Genomic DNA, 22,293 nt, shown 5'->3' on the forward strand with positions numbered 1-22,293 from the left:
CGCCGACGACCTCGCGGTTATCGGCGTGGCCAGAACGGACCAGTTTCTAGAGGCCGCCGTCAACCCGGTTCTTCGAGCCATCGACAACTGGATGACGAGCAGGGGCCTCGAGCTCGCCCACACCAAGTCAGAAGCAGTCATCCTGTCCAAGAGACGGGCCTTCGTCCCCCCTCGCCTGGAGGTCAGCGGACACGTGATCGCGCTGGTCAAAGAGCTGAGGTACCTCGGGGTCAAACTCGACAAGAACTTCACGTTCTATGACCACGTCCAGTTCACGGCGAAAAAGGCGACGTCTTCGGCGTCAGTTTTTGCAAGAATAATGCCAAACATCAGCGGGCCAGGACAGTGGAAGAGGCGTTACTGGCCTCCGTAGTGGAGAGCCAGCTCCTCTACGCCACCCCCGTCTGGTCGGCCGCGGTCTCGGCGTCCGCCAGAACCACTGCCGTGCTGATACGGCCCTAAAGGGCAATCGCGCTGAGGGTCATAAGGGTGTATCGGACAGTGTCTGACGAGGCGCCCCTCCTATTGGCCTATATGCCGCTGGTGGACCTGCTGGCGCAAGAAAGGGTGAGGCTGAGTAAGCGTCGTGAACTACCCCCAACCCCCAGGAGCCCCGCCGACGTCTTTAGCTACGATGAAGGCCGTGGAGAGAGAAGCGACCCTGGTTCTGTGGCAGCAACGATGGGCCTTCTCACCCAAGGGCCAGTGGACGAGGAGACTCACCCCGGACGTTAGAAGGTGGGTGCGCAGACCTCCCCCCACAATACCGCTGACGTTCCGGATGACCCAAGCGCTCTCCGGTCACGGGTGCTTCCAATACTACCTACACCGTATGGGAAGGGCCACATTCTCCCCCCTCTGCGTGCAGTGCGGAAGCGCCGTGGATACGGCGGAGCACATCCTGCTCGACTGCGTCTATTGGTAAACCGTTCAAGACAGAACTGTCAGATCGCGTGGGGCACAGACTTTCGATGGGAACCATATCCTCCTGTCATGCAAGGAGGAAGAGGAGAGGGTCCGTCTAGCTACCGCAGCGGCCGGACAGAACAGAACGGGATTTCCAGGGCGGCGGATTTAGCTGGATCATATGCGGAGCACCTTCAGCAGTCATCAACGATGCCGCTGTTTCGTACCGTTCTGCGTAATATTTCTATATATATATATATATATATATATATTATATTGATTGTATTATTGTATCTGTTGTTTTTCCTGTATATTATATTATCATTAGAAGTAAGACATTTTCTCTGTTAAACAGTTGTAAGGTGATAAGTCGGGGAGATTGGCCCCGTCTTGCTCCATAAGTTGTTGTATTTATTTATTGTTAAATAAACGATGGCGGCCGGGAGGAAGTAATGCAAAAGCGGTTCCCTCCCGGTTGTCGATTTACCCAGAAAAAAAAAAGATGAAGTATATACTATTATATGAAGCAATAGCATATAGATAGGTAATGGTAATACTATTTATCTGTTTAATTTTTATCTATAAATAATTACTGTAGTAATAATAATTATTAATTTTTTAATTTGGTAAAAGCCAAAAGGGATATAACTACTTAGATTTTTAGTCTAGTTAATTTGATATTATATGAAATATATATATATATATATTATATTTTGACACAAATATTTACAGGTTTTGGATAATTTACAATTTATATTGTGGAAAAATTTACTTATTAAGATAGTGTCTTCTTTATTGAGGTTGGGTTAGATTAGGGTTTTTTAAAGTGTGAGAGTATTATTGATGATTTTGCGGGTTTTGGTCTATTTAGGGTAGTTGATAACTACCACCGTTAACATAATACTACTAGTATATATTCTATTGATACGGTTTAATTACAGATATCGCATACTGGTACTAGTATATTTATTATAAGATAAGCTTTTGTTAGGTGAGAGTAGCCTATTTTAGCTTGAGTAATGGTTACTTCCTCTCTTATTTTAATATCAGGTGGATTAATTAGTTTTTTTTATGTATAATTTATACATATCAGCTTGTCGGAGAAAGGTAAGTTTAGCCAGAATTTGTGCCATAATAAATAATTATATACAATAGTATAATACAGTATAATGACGTAATAGTCTCCTTGAACCCATAAAAACCAAAAACAAATAAATCGATTATTTTTATTATCGGACATCATGTACCTATAGTTTATATTATTATATTGTATTATACTAGTTATACCCTTTTGTATTACAAATGTATTTTTGATTTTAAATTTTTTTCATTTGATAGTATAGTTTTAATTTATTTCCAAGTCATCATCTCTATCACGGTTGACAAATGTATAATTTAAATAACGAATAGCGTACCAAATACTGTATATATTTTCGAGAATAATATTTATTTATTTTTTTGGACATCAGAATGCATCATTTATGAGTTAATCGTTTAGTCTGTTGTTAAGTTAATACAATTTTCAACGATGTCGAGTTTGTGTTACAGTTTTGATCTTTTCACGATTGTCTCGGCAATAAATAACTGTTGAAGTCTGGGCTACAATAAATGTTATCCAAACTCAACATTTATTGTTACAAATTATGTTTAACTGATATGTTTAAAAATAACGATTACGAGCGCTGTTGAACAGGTATATTATTGTTCTAATATTTCGTTAATGAACCCGTTTTAACAAATAAACTATAGTGATCATTGGGGGAGGAAATAATAATTTATTGGAAAAAAAAAAGCGTAAAAGAAAAGTTGACTTAGTACTTACGTTATACACTCATGAAATTTGAAATGAATTAGAGTGTTTGGTAAATTTATATACTTTTATATATTTATTAATATTAATAAATATAATATACCCTCTAAGGAATAGCTTGGACAATTTCCTAACAAATTTGAAAAATTAAAAAAAGGGCTAAAAATTATTATGGGAGCTATCTAATGAATAATGAAAATAAATTAATACTAATAAAAAAAAATTATTGCTATAATTTAAACTTCAAAGTCCACAGTGGATATATTTTGCGTATTCAATATTTTATAGTTAGTAGGTAGTACATTATTATGTTCGCATCCTGAAACCTTTTTGAAAAATAATAATTTTTTTTAGTTATTATTTTATGTTTTTATTTATTGTCGCTTTTCTTCATTTATGTATTTTCTTGTATAAATATAACTATATTATTTTATATATTTTGTTTAAATATTCAAAATTTAAGATTAAAAAAAGTTGGCAAGTGGGTACCGCTCTGCTGTACATTAGGGGGTAGGGTGGACCACAGACTAGGGTAGGTTAAATTTGAATGCAATGATAGGTATCATTGTATACGAAAAACGATTCTGAACGGAGATGATTTGTCCGTCTAGAATATTTAACGTTAGATATAAATATAAACAATTTTATGAATTTTGAACTACAAAATAATTTGCAAATATGCGTGATTTTGACGAGTTTTTGTCAAAATTTAAACTTCAAATGCTAATAAAAAAAAAATTGTGCCTATGTATTCTTATAATTTTTTAATCATTATAAGAATAACATATGAGGAACTTTGTATACAATTTTCAAGTATTGTAATTAGGCCAAAAAAATTTTATCAACACTTCAAAAAAAAAATTTCAGAAAAATTGAAAATTTCAGTTGTCTATAAATAGCCCAAAAAAACTCAAAATTTTTATAAAAATTCCCGTTTTTCCGTCATTTTTTTTTTGTTTTTCTTGATTTTTTTGAAAACTTTTGGAAAATGTTTACTTTTTACTTCTATAATGCACCAAGGATATTCACTTTTCCATCGGAAACCACCCCCAAAATTTGAAATTAAAGCATTATTTTGACTAGTTATACTGTACACAGACAAAAAAAAAAACATACATCATTGTAAAATCAATACATTCATCACTCCGTTCAGAATCTAAAATATCATATAGTAAAGGATAGTTATAAATTATTATGTATAGATGTATATAGTTGATTTATTTGAGCAGAAAAAAAAAGAGTACCTAATTTTGTTTATAGTAATGCAACGTGCTCTGATACTTATATTAAATATAATATATAAATTACATTCTGTAGCCAACAATAATCTAACATTGGGGGTGCAACAGACACTTTTTGATGAGGGTGTAACAATTATTCTTATAATTGGATTCTAAAAGTGAGTAGGTGATATCAAGTACAGATTTTCCTAACCGTGAACGATTAACACATTAACGTAGCAATTGTCGATCATCAGCGGCGGCGGAACGGCGTGAGAACGCTAGCCGCAACGAAAATATTATATTATAACAATTATATTATGCGGCGGCATCGTGCAGGGTCAAAGGCAGATCATCGCACGTACGCTTGCCACCCGGTAGAATAATATAGAAATATAATTACCACCCGATAGAATAATATAGATGTCAAAATGACGCACGTCGGCGTTCAGATAACGCAAAGCGTGGAAGAAGCGGATGCAGGTGCAGATGACCATCAGGGATCTGAAGGTACCGCGGGAGTCCCTGGACGATATATAAGGGGGCCCAGATTAGACACAATTCAGACGTGATCCACCAGAGTTAGCGCAAGCACCTTCACGTCACCCAGTTTAATATTTTATGTCTCCTGGACTTAGAATATTTTCACAAGTTTTATTAAATTAATTAATTGGACTTAGAATAATTTTAAATAAAAAACACTTAGAATAATTTCGAGAGTTCAATTATTTCACAAAACCTTTTCCAAATCGACATCATTCAACTGATTGTACGTGGCACGTTACAAAATTTGGCGCAGTCGGTAGGATTCTTTCAAATAAGAATTCTTTGGACGAACAATTTTAATTTTTTCGAACTTAGAAAATTTTCGAAAAAAAAATATTTTTTTTTCCACTTCGAAAATTTTTCGAAAAAATTTAAAATATATCCACTTCGAAGAATTCACGGAGGCACATTCGGCAACGAATCACTGTTGAAGAAGACAACTGCAGAACGTCAACTTCAGCGACTCCGAAAGAGAAAGAATCAACAAGTAACACCACGGCTCAGCAATCAAGAAGAATGGAAGCATCAACTCAAACCATCGTTGTGTAAGCATAATTTTTTTTCTTAATGTAGAATAATTTTAAGCGTCTAACTCTGTTCGCGTCTCCTTTGGAATTAAAAACTCCATCGTATAAGTTACTTTTAATTGTGAAGGTGTATATATATATATTCCCCGTGAAACATTAAATAAAATATCTTGATAAAATTAAATAAATAATTTAAAAAAGGGAAAAATTTAGAATAAGCAAAAATAAAAAATAATAAAAAAAAACGCAACGATTAAATAAATTTAATATTTTAATAATACACTTAGATTATTTTTACGCATAAAATTTTTATTCAATAATAAAATAATACAACTTTATTTTAGTTATAAAATATATAATATTACAAATATAAATAATTTTTCGAGGAACAATAAATAAATAAGAATATTTTTTTTTAAGAAAAAAAAAAGACATAAATAATTTTTCAGAAAAATTAATAAATTAAGAATCTAAAAAAAAAAAATATATTTTATTATTTCCAAAAGGAAATACAACAATGTAACATAAAGAACTTTCAGAAAAATAATAAGTTAAAAAAAAAGTCAATCAAAAAAAATTAATAATAAAAATATTTTATTTTTAAATATAAATAAAATATTTTGACATAGAAAATTTTTCAGAAAAAAAAAATAATAATTTAAGTTTTAAAATAAAATTTTATTTTATTATTTTATTTATAAAATATAATAGCAGAAGAATAAAATTTTTAAAAGAAAATAATAATAATAAATTTTATTTTTAATATAAAAGGAAAGAAAAATTATTTTAATTAATTTAAACATTTTTTTTTATTACGAAAATTAAATTATTTTATTAAAATTAAATATTTTACAAGAAAATTATTTTTTTTTATGCGGAAAAATTATTTAAGATAAATATCGTAAGAATAGTATAAATAAATTTATTTTTTTTAAAAAAAAAAATAATAAAAAAAAAGAGGAATATATTGTTAAAAAAAAATTTTTTATAATTAAGGGGAAAATATTTTATTTAAAGAAAATTATACGTGAAGAATACGGAAATAAATAATTATAGAAAAAATTATTAGTGAATTATACGTCAAGGAACACGCAAGAAAAAAAGAAAGAGTTTATTTTGTGAATTAAAAAGAATATTAATTGAGAATTTTATTGAAGGCAGTTAAGACCTTATTTATTGAATTATTGGGAAGGCAAGTAATAAGTCCTTATATATATATTGAATTATTTAGGCTGAAAAAGTGCCATATTTTAAAAAAGTTGATGAAAGGAATTATTTTGGGGCGGATTTGAGCCATATATTGATAATAAAAGTATTGAATTATTTAGGCTGAAAAAGTGCCATATTTTAAAAGTTGATGAAAGGAATTATTTTGGGGCGGATTTGAGCCATATATATTGTGAATTAAATAATTGTGAATTTTATTGGGCCGAGTAGAGCCGTATATTGAAAAATAATTGCGAATTTTATTGGGCCGAGTAGAGCCGTATATTGAAAAATAATTGTGAATTTTATTGGGCCAAAAAGAGCCGTATTTTGTGGAAAAATAATTGTGAATTTATTTAGGCCGGGAAGAGCCGTATTTAGCGATTTTAATAATCGGAGATTTTATTAGGCAGAAATAAGCCGTGTTATAATTAAAAGATAATTGTGAATTTTATAGGCGAGAAAGTCCTATCGTGTGAAAAAAAATTACTTGACGTATATTGTGAATTTTAGAGAGGATAAAAAAAAAATCCTAGGAAAAAATAATATAAAAAAATTATATAGATAGAAATAATTGGGGGAATAATAAAAATATTACGAGGATTTTATAATAAAATAATATTGATAAATATTTTAAAGAGATTAATGTTTGATTAATAATTGAAAAAAAATATAATAATAAAAAAAAAATTTATTTTAAGAAAATAAAGCGTATTTAATTTAAGTTATAATAAATGAATACACAAATAAACGTATGAATAAGGAAAAAGAAGAAAATAGTTATAGTGAAAACGATAGTAATAGTTCGGAAGAGGAAACAGATATAACAAAAGAAATCGGAACTCAGGTAGAGTTAAATAAAAATATTGAAGTAAATAAATTAGTAAACATAAGTATAAATACGAAAGAGGGTAGCGACTCTACACAGGGAATTAATAAGGAAAAAACAACAGGGAAAAGTTTGTTAGATACTACTGTTAGAGAAGACTCAAATACCGGATTAGAACAAAGATTAATAGGGTTACGTAGTACACCAAATTTAGTCCACTCAGAATTAGGACCAGTAAAGAGGAAGCAAAGAACAAAAATGTCTAGTGTAAAGGCTACAATTGAGCAGGTCACTGCTATGATACCAATTTGTGCCGACGCAAAAGACGTTTGTTCATTCATACGGGCATGCGATTATGCATGTGAGGCCGTAGATAAAGAAACTATACCCTTATTAGTGAAATTTATTAATACTAGGATTACTGGCAAGGCTTTAGAAGTATGTCGGTATAGGGAAACCAGTGATTGGGAAACTATTAAAAAAATATTAAGGGGGGCTTTTGAACAGCAATTGTCACCACAAACATTACAAATAGGATTAAATTCAGTTCGTATGAAAAATGACGAAGATGTATTAACTTATACGGGTCGCGTAGAACAGCTATATTATAATTTATGTAATGCAACATTGGCAAATAAAACGCCCGAAGAGGCGAGAATTTTAAGGCAAACTCTAAAGGATCAGGCATTAGCAATTTATATAAACGGGTTAAAAATGGATTTACAAACAATATTACGAGCTAGGAACCCAGAAACTTTAGAACTGGCAATGCAAATGGCTAGGCAGTTAGAAATCGAATTTAGTTTTAACAAAGAATTACAAAATAACGAAACTAAAGTAAATCAGAACGGAAATAAAAATAATAACGGAAATCGTTGGTCAAATAACTATCAGGGAAATAATCCAGATGGACAGAAATTCGGTTATAAGCAAAATTATAATCGTGGTCAGAATATACAAAATCCGAATAATTATAATAATTTTAATCGTAATAATAATAGTCAATATAATAATAATTATTATAACAGTAACGTAAAGCCGATAACTTGTAATTATTGCAATAAGATAGGACACGGTAGTGTTAGCTGTTATAGTAAGCAACGGGATGAACGTAATGTAAATCGGACGAGAAATGGTCAAGTGTCGAACGGGAACGGCGTCCGTTCGATCAACCAAATAACGGCCGTAACGGAGGAGTTGTCACTCAACGATGTTTCACAATCGTATCAGTAATTAGTGAAAATCATGTTACATTACAATCACCTAATTTTAAAACAAATACAATAGATCTTCTTTTAGACACCGATAGTGAAATCAATTTAATAAAAATAAATAAATTAACAGGCGAAACATTAGTAAACAAAAAAAGGAAAAAAATAAATTTAAAAGATATTAACGATAAAATAGTAACTACCATAGGCAAAATTACAATAATATTAATATTACATAATAATAATAAAATAAAAACAGAGTTTCATGTGGTCGATAAAGAATTTCCAATACCGCAAGATGGAATTCTAGGTCACCACTTCCTGTTACAGAATAACGCGATAATAGATGTTGCGAATAATATATTAACAATAAATGATGACACTCGTCGCTAATTAAATAAAATAAAATATGTTTTACATATCTTAAACCACGAACGGAAATGATAATATCCATACCAATAGCTGATCCGATAATGAAAAATAAAAATATTTTAATACAGAAACAAGAATTAATACAGGAGCAACGTATAGAATTAAATGTAATAAAAGAAAGTGATCTATAAAAAACGTAAAATAAAAAAAAAAAAGGGAGAGAAACGATAAAAATTTAAAAGTTTAAAATATATATATACACTTAGATTTAAGAAAACATACTGTACGAATAAGTTACTATTGGGATATGGAAATAAATTTGAATTGTGGGGAACTTTATAGATTTTGTACTACTAATATATTATAATAAGTAAAAAAAAAAATATTATTTGTATTAATTAATTTACCATATAAGAAACTATTGTAATCAACACATTATACTAACCACATATTTTATTGGAATTATCAAATCAATTATAAACACTATATTGTACTATTTACTAACACTATATTTTATTGTAATCACAATTATAAATTATAAGAAAACTAACCAACATATTTAAAACATAGAATTATATAACCAAATATTTAATCTAACCATATAATCATTAATATATTATAATCAAAATATTTAATCAAACTATTTAACCATTTGTAAGTGTAATCAATCCATATTTAATCAAAACTATACATACAACATATACATCATATATTCATATTATATAACGAAAATACTTTAAATGTAAAAGCATACAGAGAATTGTAATGTATGTCTTATATCAATGACTTGTAATCGATTATTGTAAACACTATAATATTGTAATAATTTGTAATTAACTATTTTGTACTGAACTTTGAAAGATTTCTGTCTTTGAGACATAAACCTTTTTTTTCGTGGGGAGGTGCAACGTGCTCTGATACTTATATTAAATATAATATATAAATTACATTCTGTAGCCAACAATAATCTAACATTGGGGGTGCAACAGACACTTTTTGATGAGGGTGTAACAATTATTCTTATAATTGGATTCTAAAAGTGAGTAGGTGATATCAAGTACAGATTTTCCTAACCGTGAACGATTAACACATTAACGTAGCAATTGTCGATCATCAGCGGCGGCGGAACGGCGTGAGAACGCTAGCCGCAACGAAAATATTATATTATAACAATTATATTATGCGGCGGCATCGTGCAGGGTCAAAGGCAGATCATCGCACGTACGCTTGCCACCCGGTAGAATATATAGAAATATAATTACCACCCGATAGAATAATATAGATGTCAAAATGACGCACGTCGGCGTTCAGATAACGCAAAGCGTGGGAAGAAGCGGATGCAGGTGCAGATGACCATCAGGGATCTGAAGGTACCGCGGGAGTCCCTGGACGATATATAAGGGGGCCCAGATTAGACACAATTCAGACGTGATCCACCAGAGTTAGCGCAAGCACCTTCACGTCACCCAGTTTAATATTTTATGTCTCCTGGACTTAGAATATTTTCACAAGTTTTATTAAATTAATTAATTGGACTTAGAATAATTTTAAATAAAAAACACTTAGAATAATTTCGAGAGTTCAATTATTTCACAAAACCTTTTCCAAATCGACATCATTCAACTGATTGTACGTGGCACGTTACAGTAAGTATATCTTATATAGGTATATTATATATTAGGTATACCTATTAAATGCTGATGAAATACTTGGAAATAGTCTTTGTTCTTCATATTCTGAGAAAAATTAGGAGTATATAAAAACAAAATTAAATAAATTACAAAAATTTTTTGTTGTTGAAAGTCAAAATGTAAATAATAAATAAAAGTGTCTATATACTCTGACGTACACCAAAAGTCTTTATTAAGATTTCAATATATCCAAGAAACAATATCCGTTATTGTAAACACGTATTGTAACGTTTAATAAATTATGTAATCTTTTTTACCGCCCTTTAATATTTTACCCATTTATATGATTATGAGATCTTATGTGTGTAAGGTTGTTTAAAATATTAATTAAGTAAATAAATAAGAATATTTAATTCATAAATTATATTAAATTTAAATTGTATTATTATTAACCTACAGTTACATGATTTACTAAATTAAAAATAGCTTTCTTTGAACAATTTTTCAACTATATTTTTTGATTTAGAATTAAGATTGTATGAAGCAATAGTAAATAATTCTTTTTTAATTGTCCAAAAACTGAGTTTTTAGATATCTAATATTATTTTAATTCTTCTATATACTCGTATTTTGATAATTTCTAGTGCTTTGAAAAAAAAAGGGTTTTTTTTTTACCAAATTTTCCAGATTTCATGTTTTTAGCAATATTTTTAGCGATCTTTAGTTTTTTTTTTAACCTTCCATCTATGCCATTGTATTTTCATGTTTTTTTTTTTATGTGATTATTTATTTATTTTTTTTTGCAACTTAACGCATTAACAGAAAACAATTTGTGTTTTTAGTGATTTGGTCAAACGATAAATAATTATTGTTTCAAATATGTCAAATGCTTATATTTTTTTCAATTTCAAATGGTATAATTAACTATTATATGAGACAGTTACATAGAAAGTACATTACGTCATTGTAAGCTATTTTTCAAAATACTTTACAGTGAAATCGAAACGAAAACATATCAACGAACAATTTCTATAGGATAATACGAATACGCTATTGTTTTTCCATACTATTACTATTTAAATCAAGTCTTGCTGATTTTTTCAACTTAATTTTAACGACAAAAAAAAATATAATATTGCTTTTAAATAATATAATTAATAATAAAAATACAAAAATTATATTAAATTATATAACCTATTATAATTATAGCGAAGACAATCACGTATCAATCAAATTAGAAATTTGGTGAACAATAATTTCATAGATTTAAGTCATTATACTGTATTTTTCTAGCTACCAAATCCAGATTTGATTTAACTTCACTTAATTTTAAATACTATTTATAATCATTATTTATGGTGCACTTAAGTAAGACTACCCAGTTAAATGTATATCAATGTATGCCATGATCATAGGTTCATTTTATTTTAATGTTTTTTTTTTTTTTTATATATAAAAATATCATTCTACTTTAAAATCCTTAAAATATACTTAAGTGCTAGTTAAAATAGAATGTTTATTATGACTACATATTTTGTGATTAAGCAATATATTATTTTATATTCAGTAATATTTTCGATCAACATTTAAAAAATAATAACTGATAGTTATATATATATATATCATTTATAAAATCAATGATTTCATTTAGTTAAGATATAAAGTATGGGGGAGGGGGTTTATAATGTTCATTTTAATAAAGTGTAAATACTCATGAATAAAATTATTAGCCTTATTATAAAAATGATATCTAGTTTTAACAATTCTAATTTTATATTATATAAATAATTTAATGAAATACTTAATTTAATAATACTTATTAATTCACGTTTTGTAAAAATAATTAAACAATTTTTCATTTGCTCATTTTGGTTTTAGTTTTAATTTGTTTTCTATTAAATTTAAATAATTGTAGTAAATAATGTTTCACTGCCATTCGTATATTATATTGTTTATATTAAATATTTGATTTTTAAATTCAGCATAATAAATAGAACACGTTTTTAATTTTTATTTGTTTCGTTTTTTTTTTTTTTTTTGCAAATTTAATTTATTATTATTATTAATATTAAGATGAAAATGCAACTTATTAAGCCTATCCAGAAACCACGAAGTCATAATCTTATTAATATTCAGTGTCTAAAAGCACTTCAACTGATAGTCGATAACGAGTTTCTAATACCTAGTCACCGTATATAGTTAAGTTCTATTTAAATTAAAATATGTTATTACGAATTAGGATTCATCCGTATAACGAAGAATGCATAGTATTAAGAAAGAATTTAGTTTGTATGTATCTATTACTATAGGTGAAAAAGTTAAAGAGAAAAATTAATCTGAGTTAGGTAGTCAAGTTATTGTTGTGGAAGTTATATTAGTAATTAAATATATAATTTTTAATTAATATCAAGAAAATGGAGATTTGATAATTATCTAGATATTTGTGTATTAAAATTTTTAAATCCAGAAATATTTAGTGATTTGTTTGTATTAAAAGCATTGTAAGAGCCTACTTATTTAGCGAAATCAACTTTTGCTCACCAGTTAGTAGTTTCATTGTAATTTACCAAACTCTGCAATGGAAATTTAATTTATTGACACGGTTAATGTAAATAAATACATTTTTTTTTTAATGTCGATTAAATTATTTAGAGTAATTATTTACGTAAAAAAAAAAAATTGAAACTACATGCATACAATAAATTGATTTATTGTCAACTGTCAAAAGATAAAACATATAATATAGATACATTGCTATGATGATTCCTAGATACATTGGTACGTGTATAACAATTTTAATATGTAATAAATAATACTATTTGATTAAATATAGTGTTGATTAATTTATTTTTAATATTATGTAGTTGCCATATTTTACTCGTATATATAAGTGTTGGAATACAATGTTTGTAGAGAATTCGAGTTTAAATGGTAAATACATGTAGTTAGTAGTCAAATTTTTTATTGTACCTACTGCAGTAAAGAAATTTATACATAGACTTGATTTATTTGTTTTTATAAGGTTGCTTTTTTTTCTCAATAAAACAAATTGTTCGATCTTGAAAAAAGAGTTGTCAGCAACGAGCACTATGTAGTGATGCATAATGTATGCGTTTTGTTCATAGTATTTTAACTGAATAAAATAAAATCGTCAAGTGGTTCATTTTCGAAGGTCTCAGGGATTTTGAGGCAAGCTATATAAAACATTATAATTCGATGCTTGTTTGCCTGCTAGTATGCGTGATGTATAATAAAATATTTAAAATGTTTATATACAAACTGTCGTGTACTGGTGCAACAGTATAATATTATTAGGTGTACTCGAAAGAAAAAAAACATGATTTGACGTTAAAGTCAAATTTCAAAGCCTTACAGCATGATTTCATGTAATACCACACTAACATAATATTGCAAATATAAACCGATCAACCGTTATCGGTTCGTGTAAACGTATTCATATAATAATAGCCACGTACTTAATAATACACAGTAATATTCCTTCTAAATACTAAATAATAGGTATATTGTACGTATATTATACATTTTTAATGATGACTTGGTAATTATATATATTATATTTTCCAATTGTATTAAAGAGGTTTTGAGTAAATTAATTTTTGTTGAAGTAAGTTAACCCAATAAGTTAAGTTTATTAAAAAAAAAAAAAGTATTCCCACTGAGTATTAAAATAAGTGACACTAATCACTTGGATAATACTTTAATATACCAAGGAATCTAAAATGTCATGGAATTTATTATCTTGAAATATTTTATGTTTATGAAAAAATATATTTTTATTTTTAAATTTAACTATTACGGTAACTTCAGTAAACATCACTTACTACAATGAAAATATTGATAGAAACAGGTATTTTATACAAATATAACTTAAAATAGTTAATGTTTAATAAATGTATCATAAGGTAATTTGTATATGATATAATAATATTTTTATAATGATATAATATAACCACTCTTTATTTAAAAAAAAAAAAAAAATTATCATGAAATAATAAACATGAAAGATGTTATTGTTTTTTAAAACGATGAAACCGAATTGGTCATCAATAATAATACCATAATACATTGAAAACTGTTTTAGGTGGACCTTGAATAAAACAGAAAACTATCTAATAAGACATTTTTCTTTGGTCCTGAATCATGTTTATATAGTTACATACGTTGAATCTCAATAAAATGGAATCTTTCCAACCGTAGAAATTTCACAACACATACCTATTCGTTAGATTAAACACATATTTGAAATATTCACAATGTCTATCACTCTATCGTATCAGCAATATGAAAGTTTTCCGTAGCTGAGAAACAGTTATAAACTAACAATTGTATACTGAACAGTTTAATTGTTTGCTTGTACAAAGTGACGTCCATTGAAATATCAAAATTCTAAAATACATATGTCGGTTATTGAATGAAAAGTATAATTTATCTATATGATTAATATAATATGTAATTTGCACCAAAAAAAACCAAAAAAAAAAAAAATTTTATGTCACTTGCGTCACGTCTAAATATTTATTTTTGTAATTTGTGCCAAATAAAATTAAATAAAAAGGCATTATTTAATCTGTGCCATCGTGTACCTACTAAAATTTTAATTTGCGCTATTGTTCGCCTTATTAAAATTGTAATTATCTAACAATATAATTATAAATAAAATGTATATAAGTAAAACAAAATCCACGTATATTAAATAAGTAAATTTTCGTTTAGTAATAAAACATTTAAAAATCAGTCATACTATAAATATAGATAAATGTACCTATATAAGTAAAACAAACTCTGTATGTAAATTAAATAATTAAATTCGCGTTTAATATATACTATTTTTGTAATATAACATCAGTTTTTATCCATAAATAAAAAAAAAAATTATTTATGAAAAAAAAATTATTTTTCTGATAATATTTTCTACATTTTAGAAATGTATTATTGATTAATTAACGATAATCATTAACAAAATATTTTTTCCGGATGATACAAAAATTATTTTAAATTAATTATAATCTGATTTTAATTTAATGTAGAGGTAAGTTACTCAGATTAATAAAAATATCTAATGAATGAGTCAAGTAATATTTTTAAATTAATTGAACGTTTCATCAATGATTACAATAGACTGTACTCGCGATAAAAATATATCTAATGAAATATCATATAATAGGTATATATTTTTGAGTATTTATGATTATTGTTTAATAATATTATTAATAAAATCTGTAAAATTAATCTAAGCTCCCTGATTAATGATCAAAATAAAAAAGAACAATAACAAAAAAATATGTTTAGAATTTCAATTTTGAGTACGATATAAAAAGTTATGAGGAAGAGGGGTAAAATTAAAGTGTGTTGTTCAATACATTGTAAGAATTCAATGCGAGCTAATCGAATGGTTTTGTTGGAAAGTACATTTAAGTAAAATAGGGGGGGTGGTTTGTTCAAATGTTTACTCTCTAAGTAAAAACAGTTCAATACCACTGCACACATTATGTTATATGTATTATTTGATGGTAGTAGCTTTTTACCGGACCGGCAACATAAGAAACCCTCAATATCCGTATGCTGAGCACGACTCAGTTTTCGTACCGTGTTCGATTTGGTCGGATAAAATCAACATAGTAAAATTTAAATAGGTAAGCGCAATCTAACCTATTTTTGTTGTTGCTATTGTTATTGGTGTCATTATTATCGAAAGACTTACCGCAATTATGCGCAGGATCAACGTGTTTTGCTGGTAGTCGTATTCGAGTCCAAAATTTATTTGGCCAACCTTTTCTGATGGCACGGCCGGTGGCTCTTTGTTCAACTCGATCAGAGATTGGCAACGATCGTGCTGAAATCACAAAACCATTATTATCAATTTTTATGATATTTAGCCAATTCGTTTAAAATGAAATGATTACTATTATATTATACATAATAATAATTGGTTTCCAAGCCTCCTTCTATCCCCCTTTTAACTATTTATTAAACGGTTATTCAAATTTTTAATTTTTTGATGAGGTATTAAATAAATTTGTTTTTTTTACCATTTCCGTTTTTTACTATAAATTATAACTATAATTATTAGTTTTCTACAGAAACTTTACGCGTCTAATCTAAATTAAAATTCAAACGAGTAGTAGATCCTAACCAGATAAATCCATTTTATTCGAAAATTCAATTTTTCATGAATAATTGTGTAGAATCAAATTACATACATTAAGGCGCAACAATCAGATGAATCTAATAAAATATAAAAGTATTATTTTATGATGGAATGATGAAATTAGGTTTAACTTGTTTTATTTTATTTTTGATGAAACAACCAGATAAATTCGGATTTGTAATAACTCATTCTTAAACTTAAGGTTCTGTTTTGTTGCTACTCATAAGTATTTAAATTATAATTTTAAAATGTTGTATAAATTTTATTTAGTTACTATTAGTAAGGTATCTTTGAAAAACAATATGTCAGGCTCAGCAAACAGATAATTCATAAGTTGCATAACGTTGAACTACTTTTATCTAAAAAAAAAACCCAAGTTACAGTATTTATCATCATACTGATATACATTACAAATATCAGTTGTATTCATTTTAGAATTGATTAAAAATAAAACGTAATTTATCAGCCTTAACAATTATAAAAAGTAAATTTATCTAGTTGTTATTCCAAGCCTTTCAGTTCTATAATTATTCAACTAAATAACACTGACATTTAATAAGTATAATTAGGTATATAGTTATTGATAAAGTCAATAGTACAATATTACTTAATGAAATTGGACATTTTTTGAAAATTTTAAAGTTTTAATAAATTAAAATTATTACGAAATTGTGTTCAAAAATCTATTATAGGCTCCATAGTCATTTAACCCTATTAATACTTTATTTATTAACTTTTTTCATTATTAAAAATGTTTTATTTTTAATTGAAAAAAGAAAAATAGTTTTTTTTCTAAAATCAAATAAAAAAAAAATAAATATTATAATAAAAACCACAGTTTAAGTAAATCATTATTATTATTATTAAAGGGGAACTGAGGTTGAAAATGCTTGGTAAATAACCCTATATATTATAAGAGTGTATTATATTTTATTTGTTGTATAAAAATCTCTAGAGAAATTGATTGTTATAAGAGATTTAGTTATGAGAAAGAAGATTAATATATTTATGAAATATATTTGTACGTTAGTCCAATGTTCAGTGTATTAAAAATATTATTAAACTATATACCTAGGTCTAAATAATATAACGTTCAGTACGCATTTTGAGAAACTAAAATAAAATATTACACAATTTATTTTTACATGAGGAATATTCCAATTACTAAAAAATGACTCATATAGAAAAAATAAAATATTATAAACAACATATTTTAAAAATGTAATTATATAACAAATATTATAAACCAATATATATTTTTTTAAAGCATTTTATATCTTAATTTGTATATTATGTATATTGTTTATTATCCATATGTAATGGTACAATCAAGTACTTATTTTTGAACAGAAAAGACTAAAAGACGATTTCTATTGAATTTATTGACCTTGTTTGGAACTTTAAACGTTTAGGTTTAACTCGTTGGACTGTTGAAATGAATACAATGATTATATGGATGAAAGATGTATTAAACTGTGTACTTACCAATACTATACTTAGTGCTGTACAACAAATGCTTATCACAGTAAAATATTATATTCGATAATTAAATTGTATCGTTTCTAAATTATCTAATAAAATATCTTTCACTTGCTTACTCATTAATTTATAACTGTAAGTTAGGGGAAACATATTAAAAATTGTTTGCTGGTTTAAGGATAAAAACAGGTCGAAAACATTTGAATAGTATGTAGGTACGATTTAGAACATTTTATTGAATTTCAGACAATTTTTGATCGCTTTCAGCTTTTAAAAAAAAAATATCTTAACTCGCCAAAACTATTACACGGCCGCTGAGAACAATTGTGGGGATTATTTTAAATATATAATGAATACAATTTTAAAGTTTCTTTGGCGTGTAATTACCATTGAAATGAGTAGTTTCTATATAAATATATATATTATTGTTATATAATTCTCAAGATCAGTACATTTATTTCCGACCAATGTCGTTTTAAATACCTAGAAAGCAAATATTTAGAAATTATTCTAATAATATTTTATTAGGTCCAGTTATAATATCTGAATACTTTTGAAATACCATAAATAATATATTTATAACAAAATTAAATATTATTTTATTCAAATACTTGAAAAAAATAATACTCTTACCATGGCTACATTTGGCTAAACTTACGTGTTAATTAAAATAACAGAACGATGGTGTCCGTTTCATGAAACAAATAACTAATATGTGTGTGTGTGATTTTAAATTTTTTATCATAGTAAAAATAAAAATAAATTATAGTTTTATTTGTCGTATGCAAATACGAGTTGAATATAAGTATTATAATATAGGTAGCATATAGGTCAAATGTCTTTCGTCATTGAGTAGGTTACTTTAATTTTCAAAAATTAACAAATTTAAAAACAACAATAAATTACCATATTAGAAAATTGATTATACATAAAGTTGGTATATCAGGCAATATGTCAAAGGATATTTTATCATATACAGTGAAATCACTATAGAAAAAAACTATAGGATAAATAAAATATTTCCAAATTATATATTACTATAATATAATATATTATATAAATATTATTATTATTTCTTCAAATGAGTAATACAGTTTTATATAACGTGAAATTGGAATTGAATATGTATTATTGACAAAGAACTTTTACTAAAAAGACTAGAAATTTCAATATTACTTTACGTGATACATAACACATAAGTATGGAATAAAATCAATTGGCGATGTATATATTATATTATTGTTATGCATTAACTAGATAGTATAGGCATTATAATAGGAACAATAAATTTTTTTTTTCAAGTTAAGTAGGTACTTGTTAAAACCAATATCTTTTACCATCCCAATTTTATTAACTCTGAATGAATGAGTTATAATGAAAAACAATTATCTGTTTAAAATTTACACATTATAATAGAATAAAACATATAATATAGAGAAAATAATTAACTATTACACTCAGCCGATAACAATAATAAACAATCTGAGTATGTAAAAAATAATTTTCATGATCGGAAATACAACAAAACCTAAACGGAAAACACATTAGTAATATGATATGGACGTAGCCCGTAGGTCATACGACCGGCAGAAAAGTAATTTCCAATACTTTCAGTCGCTACCGGTGAATTTCGTTATATACGGGTCATAAATTCTTTAATGGCATACCGTCATCTGTCGGTGATTATTGTCGAAGTGACGAGTGTGAAAAATATCACCCGACTTCTGCTGAGTATATAATAGTATTGTATTATTACAATTTAGTAATAATGAAGTCAGAACCTTTCAACTATTGAATATATCACACATAATATTTAAATAAAATACATCTCACACCTAAGGGGGGTAGCCCATTCTATTAATAACACAGTATGGTTTTTTCAATCCACTAAGATCGATTAATATATTAAAAGGTCATATCGCATTGAACTATAAAAGCAAAATATCTATACACTTATAAACTTGTATATTATATTGATTCAATGAAAGTCACTATTTTATTGTAATACATATTTCAAAATATAAAATTGCAAATCAATTTCAATCAGGAACAAGACTTTTTTTCTAAAAATGTTAACGTTTAAATTAATGAAGAACCATCGAATAAATATTTTTTTTCTGATCAACTAACAAGCACTCAAAGTTTCCACAACCAGATTAGTAATCTCGAAGACTATCAACGATCCATTCTCTTTCGCACAGAATCAATCAGACGGCTAAGTGAAATAAGCAGTAAGTAAGCTTTAGTTCAAGTAAAATATTGATTGATATTTTAATAGCAATAGATTAATAGATAATAATTTTAAATTAAAATAAAATAAAAATATTTATTTTAATGTTTATTAAAATATTATGTTATTTAAAACGTGTTATTTTACAAATATTATTTTATTGTTTGCTATTGAACGTTACTAATAATTATAATCGATTGTGCATTTTATTTTATCATAGTTTGTTTAGTGTTTGATCGTTTTTCTCAGAAAATCTTAATCAAATGCTTATCGTGATTTTGATTTCTATTAATTATTAATTATTATCATGATTGCAGTTTGAGAGTAAATCGAAATGTTAAATAAAACATACGTAAAACACTGTTTGCATACTATTTGGTACAGTTATAATATTTAATTTAATTATATTGGTATTTTTTATGAAGTAAATTTTGATGATCTTAATATTAGAAATAATAATTATAAAAGATACAATATCAGTGATCGCGTTTGGTGATCCATTATATCATATATTATTATGATTTGTACACATAGGTGCAACCTAACCTCAATACCTAATTTTTTTCATATCGATTCACGGATCTAGTGACACAGGTACATGGTCAAAGCTCAATATATTATTATATATTATAAGTACTCACGTCTTCATCGGCTTTGACATTCATCAGTGACTTTGTCACATTCCATCCTCCTTGTGCCACTGCTGCTATGTCCTTGTGCAGCAAGTGCTCAGTGGCACTGGCCGTGGACGAAGATCCGCCGTGGTGATGGTGGCTGCTCGCAGCCGCTGACACATCATCAGCACTAGCAGCATGCCCGGGCTTCGAAGACGATCCACCGCCAAAGTTTGGCGAGCTGTAAAACGAAAACAATGTCGATCAGACGCGATTTTAGGGTATAGCAGCAGTTCACATATAGGTTGACTGCAAGCACAGTGCGTTGCACCGATTGTGAAAAGGCGGAAGAGTTAATGAAAATAATCAACTCAAATTAAGTTAATTGATCACAAGATCGTTAATTTAGAAATTAATATGAAAAGTAGTATGAACTTAACTCTGTTTAAAAAACGTTTATCTATTTTTTTTAATTAGTTCTATGATCTTCATGGATCATGCACAAAAAAGTATTTTGTGACTATATTACAATATACATACGTAATATTATTTTCTTAGTAAATATAAAACAAATTATAATACTAATACTGTTATAATTGTAGTAGACATTAGATAATTGTTATTTTACAACTTTGATAAATTGCAATATTATGAATATTGAATATATACAACTATTAAAACCGATAGTTTATAATATTAAAATGATGGATTATATTTCAATTAGGTAACTGAAAAAAACTAAGTTATTTAAATAGTCATTTAAACTAGTTAAGTTCTTAAGTTAATAAAAAAAAATATTGGAAAATTAAATAACTAGATAATGGCCACCTTTGCTATAGTGCATAATACTCATAATCATTCAATTGCGGTCGACCTTCACGTTTTATTGTGTAGGTATTTTAAAATATATATTTTTTTAAAAAAGCCACAAAAAATAACAAGAGTTATTAGTATTATACAGAAAACATACTACGAGGGTACGATTCATACAAAAACTATTCTCTGGTAAATACGGATAAAATAAAAAGACTAAAAAGAGGTCGCTTGGACGATTTCGATGTAGAAAATTGCGATTAGGTCAACATGATTTATCGTTGTATTATGATTCTAAAATTTGTCGATGTGCTTTTACTTAACAGACGACATAAAAGTTTTTTCACACATTTTTTATCGACCAAAGTGTTCTACGATATATTATAATACACTATACCGATAGTTTGAGATAAACAATTCAACAACAATAGTAAGTAGGTTTGAGAGGGGTGTTATTGAATTATTGCACTTATAGCCTGACAGTAGGGAACTCCATAAGATCGAAAAAAAAATGATTTTTAATTTATATATTTGTTAATATTATATTATGTATATTTGTTTATTTTGGTAAGACCTTCGTTTTTTTTTTTTTTTTTTTTTTATTTTTATAAATGTTTAACATATTATATTAACTCAAAAATGTTATTAATAGAGTAATTTGTTAGATCAACCAACATTTCAAATCATTATTACATGTAAAATTTACATATATATTATAATAAATATTCAT

The 22,293-nt window shown here is 27.2% G+C and overlaps 2 protein-coding genes across 4 annotated transcripts in view; one reads left to right on the forward strand and one right to left on the reverse strand.

Moving 5' to 3' along the window:
* LOC114124774 (synaptotagmin-7) overlaps positions 1-22,293 on the reverse strand; it is a 196,967-nt gene that overhangs the window by 56,642 nt on the left and 118,032 nt on the right. For all 3 annotated transcript variants that reach the window (XM_027988142.2, XM_050205338.1, XM_027988141.2), the window contains 2 exons: positions 20,778-20,991; positions 15,981-16,112 (listed from right to left, as the gene is read on the reverse strand). In XM_027988142.2, coding sequence (XP_027843943.1) covers positions 15,981-16,112; positions 20,778-20,991 — 346 coding nt within the window. The remainder of the gene's footprint in view (positions 1-15,980; positions 16,113-20,777; positions 20,992-22,293) is intronic.
* On the forward strand, positions 5,954-8,852 carry LOC126551574 (uncharacterized protein DDB_G0289917-like). Its single transcript, XM_050205337.1, has 2 exons — positions 5,954-6,267; positions 6,364-8,852. Exon 2 carries the CDS (start codon positions 6,970-6,972, stop codon positions 8,275-8,277), a length of 1,308 nt encoding a protein of 435 aa, XP_050061294.1. The 5' UTR covers positions 5,954-6,267; positions 6,364-6,969; the 3' UTR covers positions 8,278-8,852.

This window comes from Aphis gossypii, chromosome X, assembly GCF_020184175.1.
Source record: "Aphis gossypii isolate Hap1 chromosome X, ASM2018417v2, whole genome shotgun sequence".
NCBI lineage: Eukaryota > Metazoa > Arthropoda > Insecta > Hemiptera > Aphididae > Aphis > Aphis gossypii.